The 12478-nt window shown below is 42.1% G+C and overlaps 1 protein-coding gene across 1 annotated transcript in view; it reads left to right on the top strand.

The window, feature by feature from the left end:
* Positions 1-11888, top strand: part of LOC128760805 (A disintegrin and metalloproteinase with thrombospondin motifs 9-like) — a 45408-nt gene extending 33520 nt beyond the window's left edge. The window contains exons 30-40 of the mRNA XM_053868478.1: positions 1483-1659; positions 3330-3500; positions 3568-3762; positions 4785-4914; positions 4980-5074; positions 6115-6209; positions 6288-6421; positions 6507-6598; positions 8206-8310; positions 8567-8674; positions 9518-11888. Coding sequence (XP_053724453.1) covers positions 1483-1659; positions 3330-3500; positions 3568-3762; positions 4785-4914; positions 4980-5074; positions 6115-6209; positions 6288-6421; positions 6507-6598; positions 8206-8310; positions 8567-8656 — 1284 coding nt within the window. The 3' untranslated portion in view covers positions 8657-8674; positions 9518-11888. The remainder of the gene's footprint in view (positions 1-1482; positions 1660-3329; positions 3501-3567; positions 3763-4784; positions 4915-4979; positions 5075-6114; positions 6210-6287; positions 6422-6506; positions 6599-8205; positions 8311-8566; positions 8675-9517) is intronic.
* Positions 11889-12478: the final 590 nt, after the last annotated feature.

The raw sequence follows: 12478 nt of genomic DNA, 5'->3' as shown, positions 1-12478 counted from the left end.
TTTTTTTTGTTTTATTAATTTCGTTTATATTTAGTTTTTAGTTTTGTCTTCATTATATTTATTTAAATTTGTTTTTAGTTTTATCTTAATTTTATTTATTAATTTTGTTATGTCTTCATTTTATTAATTGTTTTGTTTCATCTTCACTTTATTTATTTTTCAATTTAGTTTTATCTGCCTTTTATTTATTTATTGATTTGATTTTTGAAGGCATTTTTGGGCTTCAAAATAATGTGCACCAAGAATTGTTTGAAAGTTTGCAAAAAATATATTAGAGATCCTAGAAACCCACCAAAAACACAGGTTTAAAATATCAAATGTAGAAATTTTGTTTTTGTCCTTGTTTTCTGAACGCACACAGCGTTGTTAAAACACAATTTCCAGGCAAAACTGTAGGAAAAAAGTTCAGGAAAGTAGTGTTGAAAAGACAAAACGCTTTCAGAAGTTTTTGTTGGCTCAAAAGAACATAAGTGTGTCGGAAAATGTGTTACTAGAACACACAAAAACACAACAAGTCACACACTTTTTTGACAAAAATGAATGTAAACACACATGTTTTTACTGATGTTCAATTTGTCCAAGTGAAAAGTGAAACTATGCGTCAGCTCCAACACCGTTCACGACAGAACATTACCCATGATGCAATAGCTCCCATGTGACCTCGGCGGCAGAGTAGTTTCTGCAAGTGCCGCAAAAGAGCAGTTTTCATCGCCCGACTCAGTGAGCTGGAAGAGAGTGGTGAAGATGAAACTCTCGTGTCAGACTGGAGGTGGAAAGGTGAATCCAACTGGACATGACTTATTTTACAACAATCATGAAGATATAGGATCTTTTCCTTCCACATTATTCCAAACATTTATTGAACTTAAAGAGAGATTTCTTTCACTGTTTTTTATGACTGTAATTCGTTTGGTTTGTTTAGTGTGGTTTAAATATTTTGCTATATAGAATACATTCAGCTACCACTACTACTACTGCTACTAAAAATAAGAATAAGAATTATTAAAATATTATTTAAAATTGTCATTCATTTACTTCCATTTTTGTATTATACATTATTATTATTTTATGGTTATTGTATGGAATTTCAGGAGTGCCACAATGAAGAAATAAATGTGGAAATAAATATAAAAAATAATCCAAAATAAATGCGTAAGTAAAAATTGTTTGCAATGTTTTACATGCATACACTCTTTTAGTTCTGAATTATGATCCTGTTTTTTTCCTCAGATGACAATTAAAAATATCTAAAAATAATAATACAAATATTTATCAATAAAAGGAACAGACATTCAGGTGTGACTAGAGTGATGAGCAAAACAAATCTCCAAACAATAGTCTGATCTCATCTTGAACGAATGAGTGGGTGATGCAAGCCAAATCCAAAGCTGACTGAGCTGAGGAAGATGAGTCGACCACTGCTGCTCTCTGATTCTGACTGTCGTCTGCAGCTCCTTCAAACTCACCTCCCTGCTCTTCCAGTGCTCAGCCTCCTGTGGCGACGGCGTCCAGCAGCGGGACGTGTCCTGTCAGACTGCCGACCGTCGCGGTGCACCCGAGTCCAGCTGCTCTCTGCGGTCCCGCCCCGCGTCCAGCCAGAGCTGCCGGGTGGCCGAGTGCTCCTCCCGGTACCGATGGAGGGAGGGGGAGTGGCAGGAGGTAGGCGGGAAACAAAGTGTTGAGTGTTGAGAGTGTTGAGTGTTGGAGGGGAGGAGGGAGGGAGGAGCTGTGGACTGACTGCTGAGAGCTGAAGCCGAGTCTGAGACCTTCCTGCTCTCTGAACCTGCTGAGGTCTCTGACTGCATGCACTTTTATCCCTTCATTTTAGTCTCAGCTCACCCCTTATCGTATTACTTGACCTTATTTTATCTGTTTTTCACAGATTCAGATCATTTCCTTCTACTTATATGATTTCAAATCATGTTTATATGTGCAAATAATTGGTCCTTATTCTCATATGAATTCATTCATCTATTTTGTTTACCATTGAATTTTTATATTTTAGTGCTCAGAGTAGAATTGTGGCATTATTATTATTAATTATTATTATATTAATTGAAATATGAACAATATTAATAATTATACAAATTCTCTGGAGTGTACCACAGTTTTTACTGATTGATTTTTTTTTTTTTTCAAAAGGAGGAGACGGCACTTCTTTATGGAAAATTTTGGCCAAAAAAGGCAAATAAATAAATAAATACGTTTTTAATATATTTAAATACATTTTTAAAAACACTGAACACGTTGCAATTCAGAACAGCTCTGAGCGCGGCTGCAGTGGCGCCCCCTTCAGGGCAGAGCCCCAGTGACGCTGCAGTGGAACTTCTGTCTTCCTTTGTGATCCAGAATGTGGCTCACGCAGCAGGAGGACTCTTCCTCCACAGTTGAATTAATCCAGAGAAGTTCCGTTTAATGAACTTACCGTCGAACAGCTGGAGGTAACTGAGTGTGGTCAGAGATCCGTTCGTCACACAAGTCCTTACACCAGCGACCCCAGGTGGACCATAGGGCCCGACCGCTGACACTAGGGGGCAGCAGACATGAACGCTCTCCGGTAAACCACGTGTAGTTCTGTTGTCTGACCGCTAGGCGAAGATGACAAAAAAAAAAGTAAAATAGAATCTACGTGAAGCTTTGTTTCAATAAATGAGACTTATAAAAAAAAAGAAAACATGGACCAGAATTTATCATTGACAATTCTGAGTATTTCCGTCTTGAAATCTAGAAAGCAATTTCACCAAAATACAAAAAAACGACGAAAATAAAAATAATTCAATTGTATGAAAAGTACTGTTTTTCATGCCAAAGACAAGATATCCTCAACTTGTTATTATTATTATTATTATTATTATTATTATTTTTGCCTTTTCAATCTACGTTTTCAGTCTATCAAAGTATTGATTCATCTTTATTTTGTTAGGCCCCTGTTCATTTTTAGTTTCCTTTTTTCTGTGCATTAGCTTTTTTGAGACAGACCCTTTGAGACTTTTTTTTTACCACAGGTGATTTTCTCTCACGCATTCGCACAGCAGCTTCGCATGTCAATTAAATGTTGTGTTAAATTAAATGTTTGTATTTACCAAGTTATGGTAAATACAAACGGAAATACAAATGGAAATGCTATATTTAACATGGAAACTGACTCCGCTGTGTGCTCTGACTCCATTCTGCTTTTGAATTGAAATATTCACGAAACTTTCTGAGCAGCCCAAACAATCTATGTTGATAAAACCAACCTCCTTCTCAGTCAACCAACCCAGACTTCTTTGAATGCAGTTCCGCTCAGCAGCCTCTCACAGTCGGTCTCTGTGTCCTGGTCTCTGCAGTGCAGTAAGTCGTGTGGCTCGGGCCACAGGAGACGGGCCCTGCAGTGCGAGGACTACAACCAGCAGGACGTCCACGACATGTACTGCGTGAACCAGATTCGCCCTCCGGATGTGGAGAGCTGCAACACTCAAGCTTGTGAATTCATCTGGATCACCGGGGAGTGGACGGAGGTCTGGACCTACACGCTCGTCTGTCTTCTTCTGTGGGTGGAGAGCTCATCATGTGCTGGTCCTGCAGTGCTCCTCCAGCTGTGGTCCGGGCTACCGCCAGCGCCTGGTCTCCTGCAGCGAGGTGCACGTGGAGAATGACAACTATGAGTACGGCCCTCAGTCGTTGTCCAACTGTCCCGGGACACCACCGGAGAGCTTCGCGCCCTGTAATCTGGGGCCCTGCCCCTCGCTGCTGGAGTGGAGGGTCGGAACCTGGGGGCCGGTGAGTCCTGACGCCTCTGAGCTGCTCGCGAGTTTTCACATGTGCTTCTGCTGAACAGCTACAGCTTCCCTCCGTCCTCCTCAGCCTTGCCTTGCCTTTTCAGACCAGATGGGCGGAGCTTAGAAACACCAGATGGAGCTCATGTATGTTTCACAAAATGAAGGCCAGAATCAGGGTCAAGGTCAGCTGGGATGGTCACCTCTGTGTTATTATGCATCCAACCATGTCTTGCGTCTCCTCCACTAATGCTCTGAGGCTTCACCCACCTTCAGATCCAGGAAAATGGGATCCACTGTTCTGTCACTCTCCCGAAAGTTTTGCGACACTAGCTCCGCCCAATCTCATCTGAAAATACTCGGGCTGCAGCTGGATGTTTCCCGTCTTATTTGAAGTTCTGCATTCATTACTCCCCTATCGATAGACACCTCCTCCTGACCCTCTGGAGGAACCCTGATGTGTTCCAGGTCGCCTGAGAAACATCATCTCTCCTGAGTGTCCTGGTCTGCTATGGGGCGTTCTCTCTTTTAAAATCTTCACTTGTCCAGGAGACATATACTGTCTGGTTTTAGAGGAGCAGAAGTTCTCCTGTGAGTCTCTCCTGGATGACTGAGCTCCTCTGTAAGAGAGTGCAGACAGAGAAACTCTTGTTCTTGGGGTCATGACTAAGCTGGTGACCACAGGCGAAAGGAGAAATCCACCGGTCAGTGGAGAGCTTAGTCGTCTGGCTCAGCTCTTCCTTCACCTCAGATACATCTCAGGACTGAAGAGGCATCTCCATTCTTACTTGATCGCCAAACCAGGACATCTCACCCCTGGTGTGCCCCTAGATCAAAAAGGCTAAGAACCCCTGATCTAGGGTACATTATTTAACTCCAGGTTCTTCAGCGCCTCCTTCACTCACAATATTCTCCCAGCACTCTTTGGGTCTCACAGTTGGATCCTTCACTTCAAACAACTCCCGCCACATTCCACCATGTCAAGGCATGTGGGAATTAAAATGGCTCTTTAAATCTCACCTCAAGTGTTCGGCGAGCTGTGGTGACGGCCTGATGGAGAGGACAGTCCAGTGTCTGTCAGAGGACGGTCAGGAGAGCAGCAGTTGTCCCCTGGAGGCCACACCAGAAGCCAGGAGAGTCTGCAGGAGCCCCACATGTGAGTGTTGTTAGCCGTGAGCCATCAGTCAGAGGCTGAACTCACCTCTCGTCTGTGTGTGAAAGGCCACCTGCCGTCCAGCTGTCAGGACGTCCGCAGCCTGAACGGTCCCCTGCCAGACGGGGAACACTTGCTGAACATCCGAGGCAAAGCTCTGAAGGTAGGATTCCACCGTTCATCCTCCTTAAGAAGCTGAGAAAATGAAGTTTCCTCGCCATCCCATGAGCGATTTGGAGCAGCATTAGCAGTGTTTCTGTAACTCACGCAGCTCATCTTTAGCGTAAGCTTTCCAAATCCAGCAGCTTCCTGGTGTCCGCTTGAGGTCAGGGTTTTCACAGGAAGGTCAGTGGAACCTTACACGGAACGTCGTCCTCAAGGGAACTGTGAAGTTACTTCAGCTAGGCTTTGGCTATTAAAATAATTTCATCGTAAAGAGGTGGATGCTTAAAAACAAAATGTGCTCCTCAAAATAGATTCCAATCTGGATGTCCTTCATGGAGAAGATCAACCATACCAGACATGAACAACCTCTCAGATAATTCATAAACAAAAGGGATTGGAAGAAAAAAAAAATAAAAAAAATGCTTGATGTCAAAAAAAAGAGGGTCATAGAAATTTAAATGTGAAGAACAATGGGTGGGATGGGTTGATTTACAAAACAAAAAAATGGTTTTAAATGGTGTTTAAAAAAGAAAAAAGTAATAAAAATGACTGGAAAAAAGTAATGTTGCAGTGTTGATGACAGAATTAATGAGAAAAACAAAAAGAGATGATGGTTATTGGGGAAAAAAAAAATGTCATTCATGAAAGAAAGTTGTGTCCATTGATCGTTTGAGAAAATAAACCAAATAATAAATATTAATACCATTTTATAGTCACAGTTCTTTTTATTTGTTAAGCTGTCCATTGAGCTCACTTTGCAGTTGAGGAATAAATACAGATTCTCTTCTACACTTTCAATTTAGTTCTTAAGGGAACGATTTTATAGTGACATGAAGAACGACACTGGAAGACGTTGACCTGGAATATCAGGTTTTATAGTCATGAAAACTACAGAAAAAGTAGCCATTTAAAAACATCTAATGAAATTTGACCCGACAGAAACGGTCGGTTTGACCTCAACTGTCACAGAAGAGACAATTTAATGGCATTATTTTCATGATTTCTCTTGACTTCTCCTGCTCGCTCTCCTGCGGCCAGGTGTACTGCGCAGGACTGCGTACGGAGAGTCCGCAGGAGTACATGACCTTGACCAGCGGGGAAGCAGAGAACTTCTCTGAGATCTTTGGCTTCAGGTAGCGACACCAGCCACTCAGTGCCTCCAGGTAAATAAACCAGGAGGTTCCGGCTCAGCCACTGTCCGTGTGTTTCAGGCTCAACGACCCAACGCAGTGTCCCCACAACGGCACCAGGAAGGAGGACTGCGACTGTCGGAGGGACTACAGCGCCGCCGGGCTCACCACCTTCTCCAAAGTTCGCCTGGACCTTGTCAAGATGAACATCATCAGTGAGTTTGCAGCTGATTACGCCGCTACAGTTGACTCCAGAGCTTAAATCTGAACAGAAATAAAAGCTGTTTTCTCACTCTGCAGCGACAGACTGGCAGTTTGCTTTCACCCCGGAAGGGAAGAGGGTTCCTTTTGCCACAGCTGGAGACTGTTACAGCGCCACCAGATGTCCACAGGTGAGGACTACAAGTGAATGTATTATATTTTACTCATAGCTGGAAAACCCTACTGATAACACATTGTCAAATGTATACATCACTTTACGCACACAAAAACAGAGGAGAACTTCATGAGACCCAGGGTCTGCTGTCACTTCCTGTCTCTATATTCTGATTTGTTTGTTCCTTAAAATCACACATCAATGATGTCGTTCTTCTCTCATGGAACATCTTTTTATCTCCTTGAATCTCTATAATTGTTTTTTTGTGTTTTGTCTGGCATTTTTCATTTATATGGTATTATCTACTTAATGAAAAATGTAATAAAATAACTAACTCAAAGAACAACATTATATACATAAGAGAGTGCTGCAGCAAGAGATGGTTTTACTGAGTCAGGAGTCCATGTCCTAAGAGTCAAAGATGAAGATGCTGAGGTTGTCATTGGATGAAAGGAGAAGTTCAGAAAGGAGTCTATCAGAAGGACATGTGGAGAAGTCTGGAGACACAGTTAGGGAGGACAGATAGTTTGCCGCGAGGAGAAATAGAATTAGAGTTTTCTTCAACAAAAAGTCAAGCCAATAGCTTTTAAATACAGTGGAACCTCGGTTCTCGACCACAATCCGTTCCAGACGGCCGTTCGAGAAGCGATTTGTTCGAAATCTGAATGGATTTTTCCCATTACAATGAATGGAAAAAGAAATAATGCGTTCCAAGCCTTAAAATAGTCTTTTGTAGGAGTGAATGTAGAGTGTCTGCTGCAGGTGCGCTGTTCCTCTATGTGTGTGGCCGCTGCATGTGGGAGGGGTTGCCGAGTGAGTGAGGTCTCTCCAGAAGTGAAGAGGTGCCCGGTGCGTGTCCAGCTCTGAATGTGCGCTTCTGTGCAGTTTGGCTGTGACAAAGTCATAAACCAAGTCACGCTCTGTCCCAGACTCGCCTCATCCCTGTCCCAGCTCCAGCCCACAACAGGACATCAAACCCTGGAGTGAGCGCTCCAGCACCTCCCCTGTGACACTCTACCACGGTCCAGTGCGGAGACAGGAAAGGTTTTGCACCTCAATATGAAGAAAAAACAGTCAGTAAATGTAGCTAACGGGACACGTCTGCATACAGAGGCTGCGTTATACACAATAACAAAGCGCGTCGTGGGTCAGCTGATTGGTCCGCGCACGTTATGTTTTTTCCGGCTTTTTTCGGGGGCGTTCGAGTTCTGGATTTTCGTACGAAATCCGAAGCAAAAAAATCTCAAAGTTTTTGTTCGAACTCAAAGTCCGGGACATTCGAAAACCGAGGTACCACTGTAATCCTTCTTTTTCCTCAAATTGTTTTTTTAAACTATTATTATAAATGCATTACATTCATGTTTCTGAAAATGAATCTTTGTATCATAACTAACACCCGAAATAAAACGTTATAAACAATAAAAATCGTCTTTACACGTTTCAATTTTACATTTAAATTTCTGTATTGATTTAATCTTACTCTTAATTTAATCTTATTTAATCCCCATTGTTTATTCATTCATTTTATACATTTATTTACATACATTTTTTTTTTTTTTTTGGACGAAGAATGTTGGAGATGTAGAGGAGGCACATCTGATCTTGTAGTTCTGTGGTTCCCAGGGCCGATTCCGGATCAACCTTTTGGGAACGGGACTGCGAGTGGCTGAAGACACGTCGTGGGTCTCGCAGGGCAACTTTGCAGTGGCTGAGGTTCAGAAGTCAGAGGTACAGAGATGCTGTATCTTTAATTAACTATTAACCTGTTCATATATATATATATATATATATATATATATATATGAAGTCGATTTGTTATTTTGTCAGTGAATCCGTGCAGGTTCACCCCTGTGTGTCGGGCCTCATCAGGTGGAAAACACTCCCCGGCGACATGTTTCACATCAGTCTTTCACTCGTTGCTGTTTGAGTGCAACTTCTTGTCCATAAAGGAAAACACTTTTGTTGCTTCCTCGTGTGTCCACAGGGGGGCAGCATCGTAGCAGGCTCGTGTGGGGGGTACTGTGGGAAATGTTCTCCTTCGTCTGGATCCACTCTGCACGTGGCCGTGGAGTGACTCAGCCTCCCTCAGACGGTAACTACTATCTCACAAGTGTCATTATAAATGATCACACCCGACATGACTCAGCTGCAACACAAAACACAATGAACATGGTTGTAACATTAAAAACTAAATACAGATTACTTGAGAAATATTTACTTCTTTCAGTCACTACAATTACATATCCTTACAAAACCTGCTTAACATGACGACTAAAAGTATTTTACTGGCGTCACAGTTTGGACGTGTGAAAACAAAGTGCTGGACACACACCTGTTTCTATCAGTCCGGTGTTTGATGCACCACTGATGCAAAAACTGGGTCAAATCTGACTCTGCAGGAGTAGATTTGATCCGAAATACGTTTGGAGGTTGAACTTGGGACTATGTTAACTGGATTTATTTATTTATTTGTTTCGGATTAAAACCTTCAAATTGATAGTTTTTCTGGATTTAAATGTTCAGATATGAAATTTTAACATAAATGAAACCATAAATTACTCAACTCAACTCAAAGCTCCACTACGCACAAACTTGTTTGCTGACTCAGCTGGGGAACAAAAATAAGAAGAATTTTGGGAAAAAAACAATCATCATAACCTACTTAACAGCCATGACACCAAAAATATGGTGATATGATAAATAAGGCTTTGACGGATGTGTGGCGTCCCAAAAAGACTTCTGTAAAATCCCAAGAGCTGGTTGTAGAAAAACAACTCCCCAAATCACCTGACTGTGACTCAAACATGTCTGGGTCAAATGTGGGAAAAGGATGTAAATACTGAAGATTTTTTTTTAAATAAAGGGGGGTGGTTTGATGGGGGCGCAGCACTGAATTTGTCTTTCATGAATGACAGTTTTCTCCTTTTAAAAACAGGCCAGTTCAGCAGTCTGAATGTGTGTCTTCCTCGTCCTCCAGACGGTCTTCCTCCTCCTCCTCATCCGTTGGTGCTACAGACAACACGAAGCTCATCCGCTGCACAACCTCTGTGTGTATAGTGTAAATGAAACTGGTGTAATTACTGTACAGAGCAGCATCTTATTTATTTACTCTGCATTCTTACGTTGTATTATACTTCAGTTCTAGTGGTGCATTGCTGAAGTGACGTTTCGCTTTGGAAGTCTGTCAGACTCACTGCAGCAGTTCATCCTGGTGATCTTAGTTTGAGGCGTCTCCACGTTTCAGCCGTGAAACTCTTGGGGAGGATATTTAGAATTCCAGCTACAGATGGGTGTTAAGCCTCCCAAACAGCTGGCTCTGCCGCGCAGATGTGACTCGCAGGTGGAGACGCGAGGATAAAGGCTTGTGTGGAAGATGGAAACGGCAGTAAAAGATTTCATTGCCAGGTGCTGAGTGGCCGAGTGCGAGCTGTAATTTGGGATTGAAATGTAAATATCAGGACCAGTAAGTTGGTCACCAGGTGCAGAAATAACAAGTACAGTTTGCTTCACATTCCTCTCTGACCTCTCACCTAGATCTCACGTGACTTTCAGGGTGATAATTCTGAACCTGAACCACGGAGCAAAACCAATATTTACGGACTCACACTGCAAAATGCAGGCTCAAGTCTGATGCTGCAAAAATAACTCTGGGTCTAAACAAGTCCTGATATAAGAACCCCATTCATATGTCACAAACTTTTTGTTTTGACTTTTTTTATTTATACCAACTGTCCAATTACTTCTAATTTTTGAAGTCTGGAATAAAATCTTTCTTTAAATTATACAAAAAAAATAAGTAATTTTTTTTTGTTCTTCCCAATGAAACCAAATGTGAAAACATTTTTTTTACTGAGCAAACTTGATTTTATTTTAGTTTGGAAAGGCGTACAATGAGATTGAGCCGATAATACTGGCATATATTTTGGGGTGTAAAGGTCATTGAACTCGTACAACTCATATAACTTTACTTATAATATGATCGAATAATGAGTTTCACAGGAATTTGCAGTCTCAGCAGGACGGCTTCAAATAGGCCTGTGTGCAAATGTTGTGTGCAGAAATTCAGGTCTGACTCTGCCTCACTTGGCCTCTCCTTAAACACTGTCAAGTCAAGATATGTACGTGCATTAAAAATATATTGTTTTGGTCAGCTGTAAATTGCTATTGAAGCAAACCGTCTGGATTTGATCCGCGGGCCTTCAGAGTTTCTGCCGTCAAAAAACGTGGAGACGCCTCCCAGAAGTCACCCCCTCCCTCTCCTCACTGGTCCTCGTGTGACATATCAGGGTACTAGTTTGTGTTCTATTGTGTGCGTAGCATGTGTGTACGTTCCAGAGGAAGCTCCTCTTTTCCTGCCGACACAGTGAGAAGCCATAACCTGCTTCAGCACTTTGTTGTTCTTTGTTGAAGACAAAAAAAAAAAAGGGAAACATTTGGTCACCTGCCGTGCCGCTCCGTCAACACGAGGAGGGAAGCTCTTGTGCACTTCACATCTTGAATGTCAACAGTCAACACGGGGTCTCACTTCGTACGAAGCTGCGCTTCAAAAAGGAGGTGGAAGCGGCGAACACTGAGGTCAAAGGTGTGAAGGAGCCATGGAAGAGTGGGTGATCTTTGAAGCCATGCAGCACAGAAGGAGTACTCACCCAGTTAGGACTCACACCACTCACATCTCACACATCATCTCACAGGAAAATACTGTTTTTATCTCTTAAAAAAAAACAACAATTTGTGCATTATGCAAACAGAGCATCTATTGACCCAGAAACATAGCAGTAATATAGATAACAGAACAGAAATGTTTTGTGAAAGAATGTTGCCTAAGAATGTATTGTGAGGACCACCTGGGAGGGTTGAACGCCCTGGTGAAGAGCTGGAGGAGGATTCTGCCAAGTCTGGGCCTCTGTACTTTGGCCAAGTGATGATTCACGCTCACATCAACATGGCTCCTTCATACATTGGACAACCAGTGCAATATTTGATTTCTAAGTCCTGATGAACAAATATGAAGAACTGCGACCAAACTTTTTGAGGCGACTTCGGGATCGAAGTGTACCCCACTCAACTCTCAGGTGTCATTAATGAAGGGATGTTGTGATATTTAAGTGTATTTATCCATTTTTACGCATTTTCTACGTGTTTTTTTATCAGATAAATGAAATTGTATCATGATATATTATTGATTTTATACATGAATATTTATTTTTGTGAGTGAAAGCAGCAACTTCCTGATGGTGAAGACATGAATCGTTTCTTTAACTGACTCATCATGTTGGTGTATTCTGGTGCTGTCGTCAAATATCTGAAATGTGAGGTGAATAAAATGTCTGAGTTTGCTCTATGGCTGCACCACTGGGTTTGTTTCTCCTGCTCGCCATCAGAGGACGCCAAACTCAACTTTTTTTCTTCTTCTTCAACATCGACACTATTGGCTCCAGATGCTTTTAGACGGAGAGAGAGTAAGTCAGGAAGAGTTGGGGTCTGAAACTCTCACCTGATCTTCATTGTGAGGCTGCTGGTCGCACCACTAATGCAACGGCGCCTCAGAGCGGCTGTGATTCAGTGTAGTGGTTCTCCTCGTGACAGTTATGAATCTGAGGAGCGCTTCATGAGGGCATGAGAACCTGCTGGACGTGAGGGGTCCGTGTGTCCACGTGTCTGGACTGAGTGAGTGAAGCAAACGTCCTGCGGGGTGTTTTCTCTCAAGTTTGACCGATGAGCACAACAGTTGGTGACTTCACCACCTTCCTGGCTGAGAACTTCCCAAAGGAGTCAAAAAAAACATTGCGATTTTTTTCAGAATACATTTTCAGTTATTTTTCTGAATATGTGACTTACTATTTACTTATTTTTAAATCAATAATTTTCCAGCAGACCAGAAGAACATTTGTTACAG

The sequence above is a fragment of the Synchiropus splendidus genome, chromosome 6 (assembly GCF_027744825.2).
Source record: "Synchiropus splendidus isolate RoL2022-P1 chromosome 6, RoL_Sspl_1.0, whole genome shotgun sequence".
In the NCBI taxonomy this organism is placed as follows: Eukaryota; Metazoa; Chordata; class Actinopteri; order Syngnathiformes; family Callionymidae; genus Synchiropus; species Synchiropus splendidus.
This window is presented reverse-complemented; position numbering and strand designations above follow the sequence as displayed.